A 13,050-nucleotide genomic window follows, 5' to 3' on the forward strand; every position below is an offset into this window, starting at 1 on the left:
CCCTGGAGTTAAGCAGCTCGGAGCAAGCAATGGCTGAGACACATTAAGTGTCTGGAGATCTCCCCAGGTTCACAGTTAGAATTGCATCCCACAATTACTTCCGGGTCAAAGGTCCTCCCCGGCTACCGCTGGAATAAATGTTCTCCTCAACTAGATATGGCCAGCAACAGGTGCCTTTCAGTGGCTGAATGGTACAGCAACTGTTCGGGACGTCCTCTTAAAGTCAGCAGGCTGCAGAAGCTTAAAGATACCACCAGGTGGCCCCCAAGCCAGATGCAGATGTCTAATCCCACTTGAAAATTCCAATATGCCCTTGTGCAGAATAACAGTCGTGGTTTAACCTTAGAAATCTCTTAGGACGAGTTAGTCTTTAATGCTTTGTTAAAAAGAGTCAAGCCTGTCAGAGAGAGAGTTTGCTGCCTGGGATGGATGCCCACGCGCGGGTGTTGTGTGGTAGGAATGCCAGATGTTGGCATTTAGCATGAAGATGCTTCGGTCTTTTTCTGCAAAATCTGGCTCCCTGATTATTTTCTCCTCCACTTTTGCTGGGAATCCTCTGCGTCCTACCTCCCCTAATGATGGCACAGCAGAAGTTGGAGACATGACCTTTGGCCCATCAGCTGGGGTGGGGGGGGGGGGGTCAGGACTGGAGGTATCAGAAAAGCAGATTTTCTTTGAATAGAGTTGACCATTCTTGCATCTGTACTTAAAATTTGCATTTATGTCGTGCCTGATTCCTACTTAAATACGTGGAAAAATAGTGCATTATGTTGAAGTGTCGTAATTATTCATCCGGGTGAAGGCAGCAGCCATTTTGTTTTCACAACACGCTCTCGGGAACAGCAATGAAATGGTTAATCTGTTTATGGTCAATTGGCAAATGAGCGTTGGTTGATTCAGACACCGGGGGCGCGATTCTCCGCACTCCCGACGGTGCGGAGAATAGCGCGGCTCGTAAAATTTTACGGCCACGCTGTTCCGACGCCCTCCCGCTATTCTCCCCCCCCCCCCCCACGCCCGACTCCCGATACGAATCGCTGCCGCCGTTTTTTTACGGCCAGCAGCGATTCTCAGCTGATGGATGGGCCGAGTTCCCAGCCCTTTACGGCTGTTTTTACGAACGGCAAACACACCTGGTCTGGCCGTTCGTAAAAACGGCCGTAAACTCTCGATTTTTAAAACCATGGCACCGATCGCGGGCAGCAGGCCCGATGCCCGCGCACTCTTTGTCCTTCCGCCGCCCCGCAGTATCCATTCGCGGGGCGGCTGAGGGGCATCCCGGCCCGCGCATGCGCGGGTTTCGCGCAAATGCGCGATGACGTCATCCGCACATGCGCGGGTTGGAGTCTTCCAATCCGCGCATGCGCGGCTGACGTCATATGACGCGTCAGCCGGCGCTAACTCTGGCAAGCGGGCTTAACGAAATTCGTTAAGCCCGCGATGCCGGAGTTTACGGCGTCGGGATGCTAGCCCCGACCGGGGACCAGAATCGGTTCCCGGTCGGGAAGGGGGGGGGGGGGCTGGCGTCAAACCCGCCCGGATTTGACGCCAGCCTTACGATTTCTCCCCATATGGGAGAATCGCGCCCCAGGAGTCCTCTCCTGGCCTCTCAGGAGATAGGGGGAGTAGGCGGGAAAACGAAGTTGAGGCAGAAGATCAACCATGATCATATTGAATGGCGGAACATGGTCGACCCCCGTTTCTGTTCATTATGTTTGTAGGTGTGATGAATGGTATCGGTAACTGCTGTAACTGTACCTTGCCTTTAATACATTGGCCCTTTAAGACCGGGCTTGGAACCCTGGGGGACTCCGTCTCTGGCTCCGCCCCCAGGAAACGGTATATAAGGTGATGCTTACTGGGCAGCATGTGGTGAGCACACTTCTCGGCAGCTGTCCGGTTCTCTGGTAATTAAAGCCTTTGAATTACCAATCCTCTCCTATGTCGTAATCGAGGGTGTCTCAGTCGGTTCTTCCAACATTGCTGGGGTTGGTGGGGCAATGGGTGGGGGCTTCTAAAATGCCTATCTGAGCAAGGAAATGTGGCCTCATCTGATCAACACAGCATGTTGCTGGAGTGTCAGTTGCTGAGGGCTTGAACTCTCAATGTCCTGTTCACAAGTGTTTGCTGCTGCTGGACACATTGATTGCCCGAGGGAATAGAGAAGGGAATGCATTGCCGCTAGCAACCAGACCAACTCCTGAAGGCCCAAGCCAGCACAAATGAAGCATTCCAAACAATTATGGTTTTCTCGAGCCGGGTGACATTTTGATTTGATTGACTGTGAGAGAATAATATCCAGAGGAAGGCGTAAGGCAAATGATCTGCAAGTTTGCTGATGACGCAAAGATTTGTGCGAGTGTCGACCAGGGCTTATGAGAAGATCAAGGTTAGATGCTCGGTGGTGGTGCTTCTCCTTGAGGGGCAGGCTTGTGGAGTGAGCGCTGATTGATGGATTGTGCACCAACAATATAAAACTGGGCCTATTTCTATTTAGAACAGGGATTGCATCATACAGGAGAGACACCAAATTCTCCCATGTTTGGTTTTGATTGTTTAGAGAGCGCAGACAGCAATTTTTCGAGTTTTTCCCCCCCCCCCTGTTTGCTCTTCAATCTGTTTTTCACCTCCCCCAACCTTGCCCCACCAGGAGACTACATGGTACCTGGGGGCTTGAATCGAATCTGAGCAGCTGACGTCCTGAATCGCCCACCCTCTCTGCCCACCTCACCCTGCCCCGACCCGATCTTCAGTCCGCAATTTGGACCCATTCAGGGCCCTATAGCTTGGCTGCAGGATTTACATGCAGGCCATAGGGTCATAAAAGTATGAGGGTGGGCCTCTTGCACGCCGGAATTGGCATTCGTTTCGTCCGCTCAGTCTGCAATCTCACCCAAATTGATGTTGACCACCCGACATAGGGGTGGGGAGGTCAAGGGTCAGGTTTGCTGACTTCTGTCACAGAGGCAGGTAACGGGTTTATGACAGGATTGGGTGTCGAACAACTCCCTGCCACCTTTGTCTTGGGGTACTTTAATCAGCCATTCCCTCCAGCCGTGGCGTAGCACTCCCTGTAAAATGGCCACATCCCCTCTCCTACCCTTCTGGACTCGTGGAATCTCACATCATTGATGCTCATTGCACAGTCCAGAAGACAGTACTGCCATCACATCACATGCAAGCTAAGTTCATCTTTCGTCAACTAACTGGGCTTATTTATAGAAATTAAGCAAGCCAGACACATAAAGCAGAGCACAGGCCTACCTATCAAAAGGCCAGGAGAACCCCTGATGTTTTAAGTCTACTGCTTCTGTCAGCAGTAAATCTAGTCAGACAGGATGAATTTCCTCCTGTTCTGCCGGGCGTCACTTTGGCAGAACCCCCATTTTTACACCAGGAAATTCACCCACAGAGCACCCTCCACAAGACTCACTCACATTTTAAATTTCACCAAGGGCTATCTTGGGTCTGCCCCGTCACAGTTCATAGTTCAATTGTTCTGGATTTCCTTTGTTGTCTTTGAAATGCCGCGCAGGCCCAGTGCATTCTGGGTAGGTACCAGATGGATATTAACATTGCAGGCCTCGTCTGGTCCCGATTCCTGACATAGAGTCCCATTTCCAGTTTGAATGATCCACATGAGTACGTCCGCTCACACATCCACCAAGCAAGGCACTACCTGGCTCAATAAGCAGTACGATATTCATCATAGAGTCATAGCATTTACAGTGCAGAAGGAGGCCATTCGGCCCATCGAGTCTGCACTGGCCCTTGGAAAGAGCACCCCATTTAAGCCCACACCTCCAACCTATCCCCGTAACCCAGTAACCCCATCTAAACGTTTTTGGACACTAAGGGGCAATTTAGCATGGCCAATCCACCTAACCCACACATCTTTGGACACTAAGGGACAATTTAGCACGGCCAATCCACCTAACCTGCACATCTTTGGACACTAAGGGACAATTTAGCATGGCCAATCCACCTAACCTGCACATCTTTGGACACTAAGGGCAATTTATCACGGCCAATCCACCTAACCTGTACATCTTTGGGCACTAAGGGACAATTTATCACGGCCAATCCACCTAACCTGCACATCTTTGGACTGTGGGAGGAAACCGGAGCACCCGGAGGAAACCCACACAGACACGGGGAGAACGTGCAAACTGCACACAGACAGTCACCCGAGGCCGGAATTGAATGCGGGACCCTGGGGCTGTGAGGCAGCAGGGTTAACCACTGTGCCAACGTAACACGACGGAGCCGGCGGCCATTTTAGGCCCAGGCGTAGTTTTGTGACAGAGAGCTCGCTGTACACTTACACATAAAGCTAGTTCTATTGCTATATATATATACAGTAACCAGGTGAGTTTATCACTGGACTTAATAGTCTGAATGATACCTTTTTGAAACTGGAAAAAACTGTAGATGATATTGTCAGATGGTTTTAAAAAATCTGTAGAAAGACTAATGAAGAGGACAAAACAGCTGTCAAATGAAAGGGAAGTGCCTCAACTGTTATTTGGAACTGTCCCCTCAGGACATTGTTCGAAGGGAAGAAATTTTATTTAATTTTCCTCTTCAAAAATAAGGAAGTAATTCAGCAGTCCTGCATTCTCTGCTCGAACCACACTCAAAGGGACCAGAGATTATAGAATTTGTTTTGTTGTGTTGCATTCCTTTCTCCCACTCCCACACACTGTGACTCAACACACGATTGATGCGTGTCAATCTGAATAACCAGAGAATCCTACTTCATAATAGTACAAACTGGGCCCTAAAAGGTCAACTGAGAACTTCGAACCTGAGATGGAGCGGTGGTTGTTAGGCAAGGACAATAAGGGTTCCAGAACTAAGGCGGGTAGATGGAGTTAAGATACAGATCAGGCACGATTTCATGAAATAGCAGAAGCAACACGAGGGGTTGAATGGCCTTCTCCCATTCCTGCCTCCCTACGTTTAAGCTCTCTTTTTCACACAATAAACTGTTTGGCACGGAACAATTTCATGGCATTGTGACATGTTGAACGATTAATACATTTTCCAATTTTGTTCGATTTAAGAAGATTGGGCGGCACGGTAGCACAGTGATTAGCACTGCTGGTTCACAGCGCCAGGGTCCCGGGTTCGATTCCCGGCTTGGGTCACTGTGCGGAATCTGCACGTTCTTCCCGTGTCTGCGTGGGTTTCCTCCGGGTGCTCCGGTTTCCTCCCACAATCCCGAAAGATGTGCTGTTTGGTGAATTGGACATTCTGAATTCTCCCTCCGTGTACCCGAACAGGCGCCGGAATGTGGCGACTAGGGGCTTTTCACAGTAACTTCGTTGCAGCGTTAATGTAAGCCTACTTGTGACAATAAAGATTATTATTATTAATCTGACGATGGTTCAATTTTCTGGAGGGACATGCTGGAGGGCTGAATATATACATATAGATATATTTTTCAGTGATGACAAATGGCCACTTATGTGTGCAGAGAATGTCTGCTGTCATTAGGCCAACAACTGCTTGGATTGCTGACTCGTCTTCTGTTACACTCGATCTGTTTGTGGCTAAGTTGCATGACTTGTATCCAGTCACTATACAAAAGAAAAGGCAGCATTGCCGACAGGTACGCGATTATTCAATCGCCCATTTTCCGATGCGTGAGGTCCTATGCAGACTCAAACAACAAACCAAAAAATGGTCAGCTTGGGCTTAGCAGGCTCAATGCAAGCCTTTGCAAACGGAGTCAAAGGTATCTCCATAATCGCGATTAAATGGAAGAAAGGTCTGAGGGTCACATTTGATTGCCAAAACTGGTCTGCACCCATTGGCTCGATGCTATCAATTCCATTGTCCAATGGGCTTGCCGGTTTGAATAATCTGTTGTCAAATCTAGAGTAGTTGACGCACTTGGCCATCTTGGAGAATTGACCTTTGCCCTCGAGAGGTGAAACAAAACCGTTACAGAACGTCACTAGACAGCCATCGTGTGCGTCACCTGTTTTAATAAGTAGTGCAAAACGAAGAGCAAAAAGCCTTCTAACTTGAATAGGTTTGAATATGTTTCTTTTTCAGAGATGCCCTGTCTTCAGGCACAGTATGGGACCTTGCCACAAGGTGGAGGACCATATGAGGACTGCAATGCTGACTTCTTGACTCCTGAGTTTGTCAAGTTTGGAATGGACATCACCCCCACGGAGATCGCTGCCACCACTTCTCTGCCCAGTTTCAACACTTTCATCGACAGCAACAACGGAGACTTTGATGCTTATTTGTACCAACTGATGCTTTCTAACCAGCAGTCTCCATTTAAAGTGGAGGACGTTCAAATGTTTGGCTGTTACCCAGCTTCGATCAACATGCATTTAGAAGAGGTGCTACCCCAGTGTGGATCTTCTCAATATTACAATGGATCTTGTTCCATCCCGTCACCTTCGAACCCTGCTTTTCAAATGCAGCAAGTGTCCATATGGGATGATTCTTTCCCCCATCACTCACTGCAATATGGTGAGGTCGATCATTTATTAGATCAGCAAAAGAATGTGTCCCAGCTTTCATTCTTTTCCTTTAAACAGGTACCTTCAGAATCGCCTGTGCCGCATTGCCACATGAGGCTCGATGCAAGCTCCCATGGAGCTAATACAGTCCACCAACTGGTTGATACCATGTCTTATGATGCCACCAACCAAGCCTCCATGAGTTTTCCTGCTCTACCCATGGACCGTGGACCACGGCTCTTGGACAGTCCCATTGTAATAGACAATCCCATCCCCTCTCCACCGGTTCGTAATCCCCCTTCGAGTGAGGGCCAGTGCGCTGTGTGTGGAGATAACGCTTCCTGCCAACATTATGGTGTGCGAACTTGTGAAGGATGCAAAGGTTTCTTCAAGGTATTTGACCGGTTATTTCAACCTTAGCCATGTGTGGTGATGTTCCTGACTCTCTTCCAGTCTCTATTTCCATTGCTGTAACCCCCCAATCTATTTCTCTCAGTTCATTCACGTCACCCAAAGCCATCCGGGGCTCGTACTCCAGCTCAGTCCTGAGGAAGCACTGGCAATGTTGGCATTACTTGCCTGAGAGATTAGACAGACTACCCCCTCACGTAGATGCAGGGGGAAGTCATGACGCTGTTTCAAACACGAGCAAGACCACCCCCCCCCCCCCCCCCCCCCCCCCCAACCCCCACATCCTACATTACAGCAGCTCTTCAAAAAGACTTTATTGATTGAAAAGTGCCCTGGGGTATCCTGCAGTTGGAGGAGGCAGAAAAACAAGTCTTTCATTGCCATTGAATAGGTCACGTAGATTAATCTTGTATACGCCATGATAGTGTCCAAACAGCATGGCAGCTATTACTTGGAAATTGTTCATTTGTACACGTGCATTGGGGCAGCACGGTAGCGCAATGGTTAGCACTGCTGCCTCACGGCACCGAGGTCCCGGGTTCGATCCTGGCCCCGGGTCACTGTCCGTGTGGAGTTTGCACATTCTCCCCGTGTTTGCGTGGGTTTCACCCCCCACAACCCAAAGATGTGCAGGGTAGGTGGATTGGCCATGCTAAATTGCCCCTTAATTGGAAAAAAAAACCAATTGGGCACTCGAAATTTATTTTTTTAAATTTGTATACATCTGTCTTCATTGCAATTAGTTCCCACATTCCATGGTTTGCAGAAGTACATTTCATAAGGTTACAGCTCGGAGTATGAAGAATGAGTTGATTAGCTGACATAATGAGACTATAGGTGCAGCCAACGATTGTGACCGCACTATCCTATCTGTTGGCTATTTGCACTTCACCAAATTTCCACTCAGGTTTTTCTGTATCTAGCCCTGCCACCTCAGCTTTGACCTTACCCATAGCATTTTCCCACCTTTGACCCACTCCATAAGCGTCTGAAAATTGATGGAACTAAGGGGCAGGAACACTGTATTCTATGTTAAGATGTTGCAAGGCCAGAAAGATGCACTGGTGTCGCCCATGTCGGTGCTGGCGGTGTTGGTGCTGGCCAGTAGTCGGATGACTCCAGGAGCGTGCCGAAATCTTTTCGAAAAGCATTTCGCCAGCTGCAGTAGGAGGACACGCATCTGACTGTAATAAATTGATGCACGATCAGTTGCACGAAAGACTCAGATTGGTACAACTGTGGCTTTATTACAGTCAGATGCGTGGCCTCCTACTGCAGCTGGCGAAATGGCAGATCAGAAGGAGGACACGCATATTTATACAGCTCCTAGTGGGCGGAGCTAGCCGGCAGGGGCTACCGGCGAACCTGGAGTGCAGGTCCTACCTTACATACCCTAATACAGCCGCACACAGTGGTTCACCACACAGAATTTACCTCAAAATCTAAAACCAGAAAGGCAGTGCGATGCCTGCCAGCTGGTTGGACACGATCTGGATCGCAATCCACCCACATTTAGAAATTATCTTGGACGGGGGGGGGGGGCGAGTTTTGCACTGGCACTCAGAGAGGCCTAGATACGCTGGCAGAACACCAGCTTTGTGGAGATCGGGGTGCCCCGATCTCAAAGTGGCAGTGAAGGCCACCACTAGCGCCTGTATTGGGGTTTCCATGTCCCCGACCACAGGGGGCTCCAATGTACGCGAAGTGGTGTCATCACGGTAGCATGGTGGTTAGCATCAATGCTTCACAGCTCCAGGGTCCCAGGTTCGATTCCCGGCTGGGTCACTGTCTGTGTGGAGTCTGCACGTCCTCCCCGTGTCTGCGTGGGTTTCCTCTGGATGCTCCGGTTTCCTCCCACAGTCCAAAGATGTGCGGGTGAGGTGGATTGGCCATGCTAAATTGCCCGTAGTGTCCTAATAGTAAGGTTAAGGGGGGGGTTGTTGGGTTACGGGTATAGGGTGGATACGTGGGTTTGGGTAGGGTGATCATTGCTCGGCACAACATCGAGGGCCGAAGGGCCTGTTCTGTGCTGTACTGTTCTATGTTCTATCACGTCTGGTTTCTGGTGGTGTAGAACAGTTGTGATTCCTGGATTGGGGAGGGAGGGGGAGCCAGGAGAATCCGGCTTGAAAACGGTCACAGCATATTTAAATATGCTAATTGGGTTCACACCCTCGCTGGTCATGAACCAGATTACTTCACCTGCAGCGGGCCGGGAGCGTGGTCTTCTGTTCGGTGCCCGGCACAGAGACTGTTTCGGGCCTCCAGCCCTATTTTCCCAGCATACCCCGCGCACCCCCGCGCTATTTTCCCAGCATACCCCGGGCACAAAATGGATGGAGAATCACCCCCTGAGTGTTAAATCTGATTTGTGTAAAATAATTTGATTTAAATTCCACCTGCTGTGGTCGGATTTGAACCTGTGTCCGCAGATCATTATCTGGATTACTGGCCCAATGACATCACCATTACACCGCCATCTCCCCAGTAAATTTAACATCGGACAAAAATATAAATGCTGAGATGACAGTACAGAGCCCCTCGTGGCAATCCAGATGCCACACTTATACCCCAGGACAAGTAATTCGAGAAGAGTAAGGGCTTAGCCTCCCTCTCACACTTCTGCCAAGTTGATTGCTAGGGTAACTGCGAATGGAGACCTTTCAAGAGGGAACTAGTTATGTATACACTTGAAAAAATCTGCACAGCCAAGGGGAAAGTGCCATGCAGCGGAACAAATTGGCTCATTCTGTCAAAGGGCTAGCACAGACACAATGGACTGAATGGCCTCCGTCTCTGCTCTAACGATTGTTTGATTTGAAAAAAATGTTAAAGTACCCAATTATTTTTTTTTCCAATTAAGGGGCAATTTAGGTTGTGGGGGTAAAACCCACGCAGACACGGAGAGAATGTGCAACTTCACACAGTGACCCGGGGCCGGGATCGAACCTGGGACCTCAGCGCTGTGAGGTAGCAATGCTAACACACTGCACCACCGTGCCGTTGTTCAAAGATTGCTTGATTGACAGACACACATATTTTGAAGCTTGCAATCTTGAATTGCTGGGTTGCTTTTGAAATTATGCACTTAATATATTTATAGCAATAGATCATTCACTGCCAGCGATTATTACCTCTTTCCTCAAGTAGGTCAGGTGTTGGGCACAGGGTGGGATCAAGGGAGGAGTTCGAATGTTTGTTTTGCTATTGACGCCAATTCATTGAAAACCTTAACAAACGAAACATAGCGCCTTTCAAAATACTCGATATAGAACATAGAACAGTACAGCATAGTACAGGCCCTTCAGCCCACAATGTTGTGCCGACCATTTATCCTAATCTAAAATCAACCTAACCTACACTCCTTTACTGCTGTCCATGTGCCTGTCTAACAGTAGCTTAAATGTCCCTAATGACTCTGACTCCACCACCTCTGCTGGCAGTGCATCCCACGCACCCACCACTCTCTCTGTAAAGAACCTACCTCTGACATCTCCCCTATACCTTCCTCCAATCACCACGACTTCTGGTTGCTCCCCCTCCCCCTTAAGAATCCTGTAGACTCGATCCGAGACATCCCTGGCTCTGGCACCCGGGAGGCAACATGCCTTGCGGGAGTCTCGATCGCGACCACAGAATCTCCTATCCATTCCCCCAACCATTGAATCTCCTATCACTATTGCTTTTCTACGCTCCCCCCTTCCCTTCTGAGCCACAGAGCCAGACTCATTGCCAGAGACCTGGCCGCTAGGGCCTTCCCCCAGTAGGTCGTCCCCCCCAACAGCATCCAAAACGGTATACTTGTTTTGAAGGGGAACGGCCACGAGGGATCCCTGCACTGTCTGCCTGTTTGTTTTCTTTCCCCAGCTACGCTCACCCTGTACCTTGGGTGTGGCTACATCCCTGTAACTCTTCTCTATCACCCCCTCTGTCTCCCGGATGATTCGAAGTTCATCCAGCTCCAGCTCCAGTTCCCTAACACGGTCTGTGAGGAGCTGGAGTTGGGTGCACTTCCTGCAGGTGTAGTCAGTGGGGACACCGGTGGTATCCCTAACCACCCACATCCTGCAGGAGGAGCATGCGACTGCCCTAGCCTCCATCCCCTCTTACCTTACAGAATGTAGCTGCCCTGTGGACCAACTGGAACTCCGCCCTCCGACTCTGCTCCCAGTCAGCTGTACTCTCTGTAAACTCCCGGCTCCCTTCATGCTCTTTGAGGAAGTGTAGGAAACAAAATGAAAGGAGGACCTTGCTCCCTCCTCACCCAAAATCAAACAAAGTCTGCACTGTAGCTGGCTCAGATTTATACTGTGACTCTGGCCTCTGAAAACTGGCCTTATGCAATTAACTAATTAACAAGCTCCAGCTGCAAGTAGCTACAAGTAGAACCTCCGTTTAAAGCTGATTGAAAATTCACCTTCTTCTAAACCCAAACAAAACTAGGGGACCTGGGGTGGAAGGTGCAGCGCATGGCAGTGCCATACAACCAATGTTTAAACCACTTCACGGCTCTGCCAGAGACCTGCCTCTTTTGCGGCCTGGTGGAGACCGTGGAGCACATTTATCTTGTCTGTCCTAGGCTGCACTCCCTCTTTGATTTCTTGACGACGTTGTTGTTGAGGTTTTGTTTGCACTTCAGCCCCACGCTCCTGATCTACGGACATCCGGTGCGGAGGGGGGTGGGGAAGGCGGAGGACATCCTCGTGAACCTGCTCCTGGGCCTGGCCAAACTTGCTACTTATAGGTCCAGGCAGCGGGTGACCGAGGGGATTGTCCAGCCTGACTGTCTGCCCATCTTTCACGGCCACGTTCGCGGCCGGATGTCCCTGGAGAGGGAGCATGCGGTGTCCACGGGCACACTCGAAGCATTCCGTGCTCGGTGGGCACCGCAGGGGTTGGATTGCCTTATCAATACCGATTTTCACACTTTACTTTGACGGGTTTTTGTTAAGTTTTTGTTCCCTTTCCCGTTCTTTTTGGGCTGTGTTTCACTCGCTGTTTTGGGGCACTCCCCTCTTGTTTTATTCATCAGGTACTTTATGTTCTTTTACTTGGTTATCACGCCCAGCACCACCCCAGTGTCAGTGGCGGATGCTGGTCTAATCCTGCACGTGTAAATAAACATGCAGGTCATAAAATCCACGACAAAAAACACCACAAAAAACAAGAAAATAATAAAAAAGACAAAACACATGAACAAAAATATTTTTCTTTTTCCCTGTTCAATTAGAGTAGTAAGACCATATAAAAGGTCTAAACCCAAACAGCAACTTTTCAGTTAATTAACTAAATAAAAGAAAGACTAGACTTTAGATAAAAATGAACCCTTAATATCCCTCAGTCACCAAACTCTCACTACAGCACTCAACTGCACCCAAATTCAGCACTCCCTCAGTCACCAAACTCTCACTATAGCACTCAACTGCACCCATATTCAGCACTCCCTCAGTCACCAAACTCTCACTACAGCACTCAACTGCACCCAAATTCAGCACTCCCTCAGTCACCAAACTCTCACTATAGCACTCAACTGCACCCAAATTTAGCACTCCCTCAGTCACCAAACTCTCACTATAGCACTCAACTGCACCCAAATTCAGGACTCCCTCAGTCACCAAACTCTCACTATAGCACTCAACTGCACCCAAATTCAGCACTCCCTCAGTCACCAAACTCTCACTATAGCACTCAACTGCACCCAAATTCAGGACTCCCTCAGTCACCAAACTCTCACTATAGCACTCAACTGCACCCAAATTCAGGACTCCCTCAGTCACCAAACTCTCACTATAGCACTCAACTGCACCCAAATTCAGCACTCCCTCAGTCACCAAACTCTCACTATAGCACTCAAATGCACCCAAATTCAGCACTCCCTCAGTCACCAAACTCTCACTACAGCACTCAAATGCACCCAAATTCAGGACTCCCTCAGTCACCAAACTCTCACTATAGCACTCAACTGCACCCAAATTCAGCACTCCCTCAGTCACCAAACTCACTATAGCACTCAACTGCACCCAAATTCAGCACTCCCTCAGTCACTAAACTCTCACTACAGCACCCAAATGCACCCACATTCAGCACTCCCTCAGTCACCAAACTCTCACTATAGCACTCAACTGCACCCAAATTCAGCACTCCCTCAGTCACC

General features: G+C 49.2%; 1 protein-coding gene across 7 annotated transcripts in view; it reads left to right on the top strand.

Annotated features, from left to right (window-relative positions):
• The window catches only part of LOC119958223 (nuclear receptor subfamily 4 group A member 1-like), a 101,687-nt gene that overhangs the window by 19,122 nt on the left and 69,515 nt on the right, over positions 1-13,050 (top strand). For 6 of the 7 annotated variants that reach the window (XR_005458980.1, XM_038786623.1, XM_038786628.1 and 3 more), the window contains exon 2: positions 6,064-6,878. Coding sequence is in view for 6 of the 7 variants with exons in the window: in XM_038786623.1 (XP_038642551.1) it covers positions 6,066-6,878 (813 nt within the window). In the remaining variant the exon portion in view is untranslated. Of the gene's footprint in view, positions 1-6,040; positions 6,879-13,050 lie in introns of all 7 variants that reach the window. The other variant, XM_038786627.1, reaches the window with a different exon arrangement.

The sequence above is a fragment of the Scyliorhinus canicula genome, chromosome 28, assembly GCF_902713615.1.
Source record: "Scyliorhinus canicula chromosome 28, sScyCan1.1, whole genome shotgun sequence".
NCBI classification, from domain to species: Eukaryota; Metazoa; Chordata; class Chondrichthyes; order Carcharhiniformes; family Scyliorhinidae; genus Scyliorhinus; species Scyliorhinus canicula.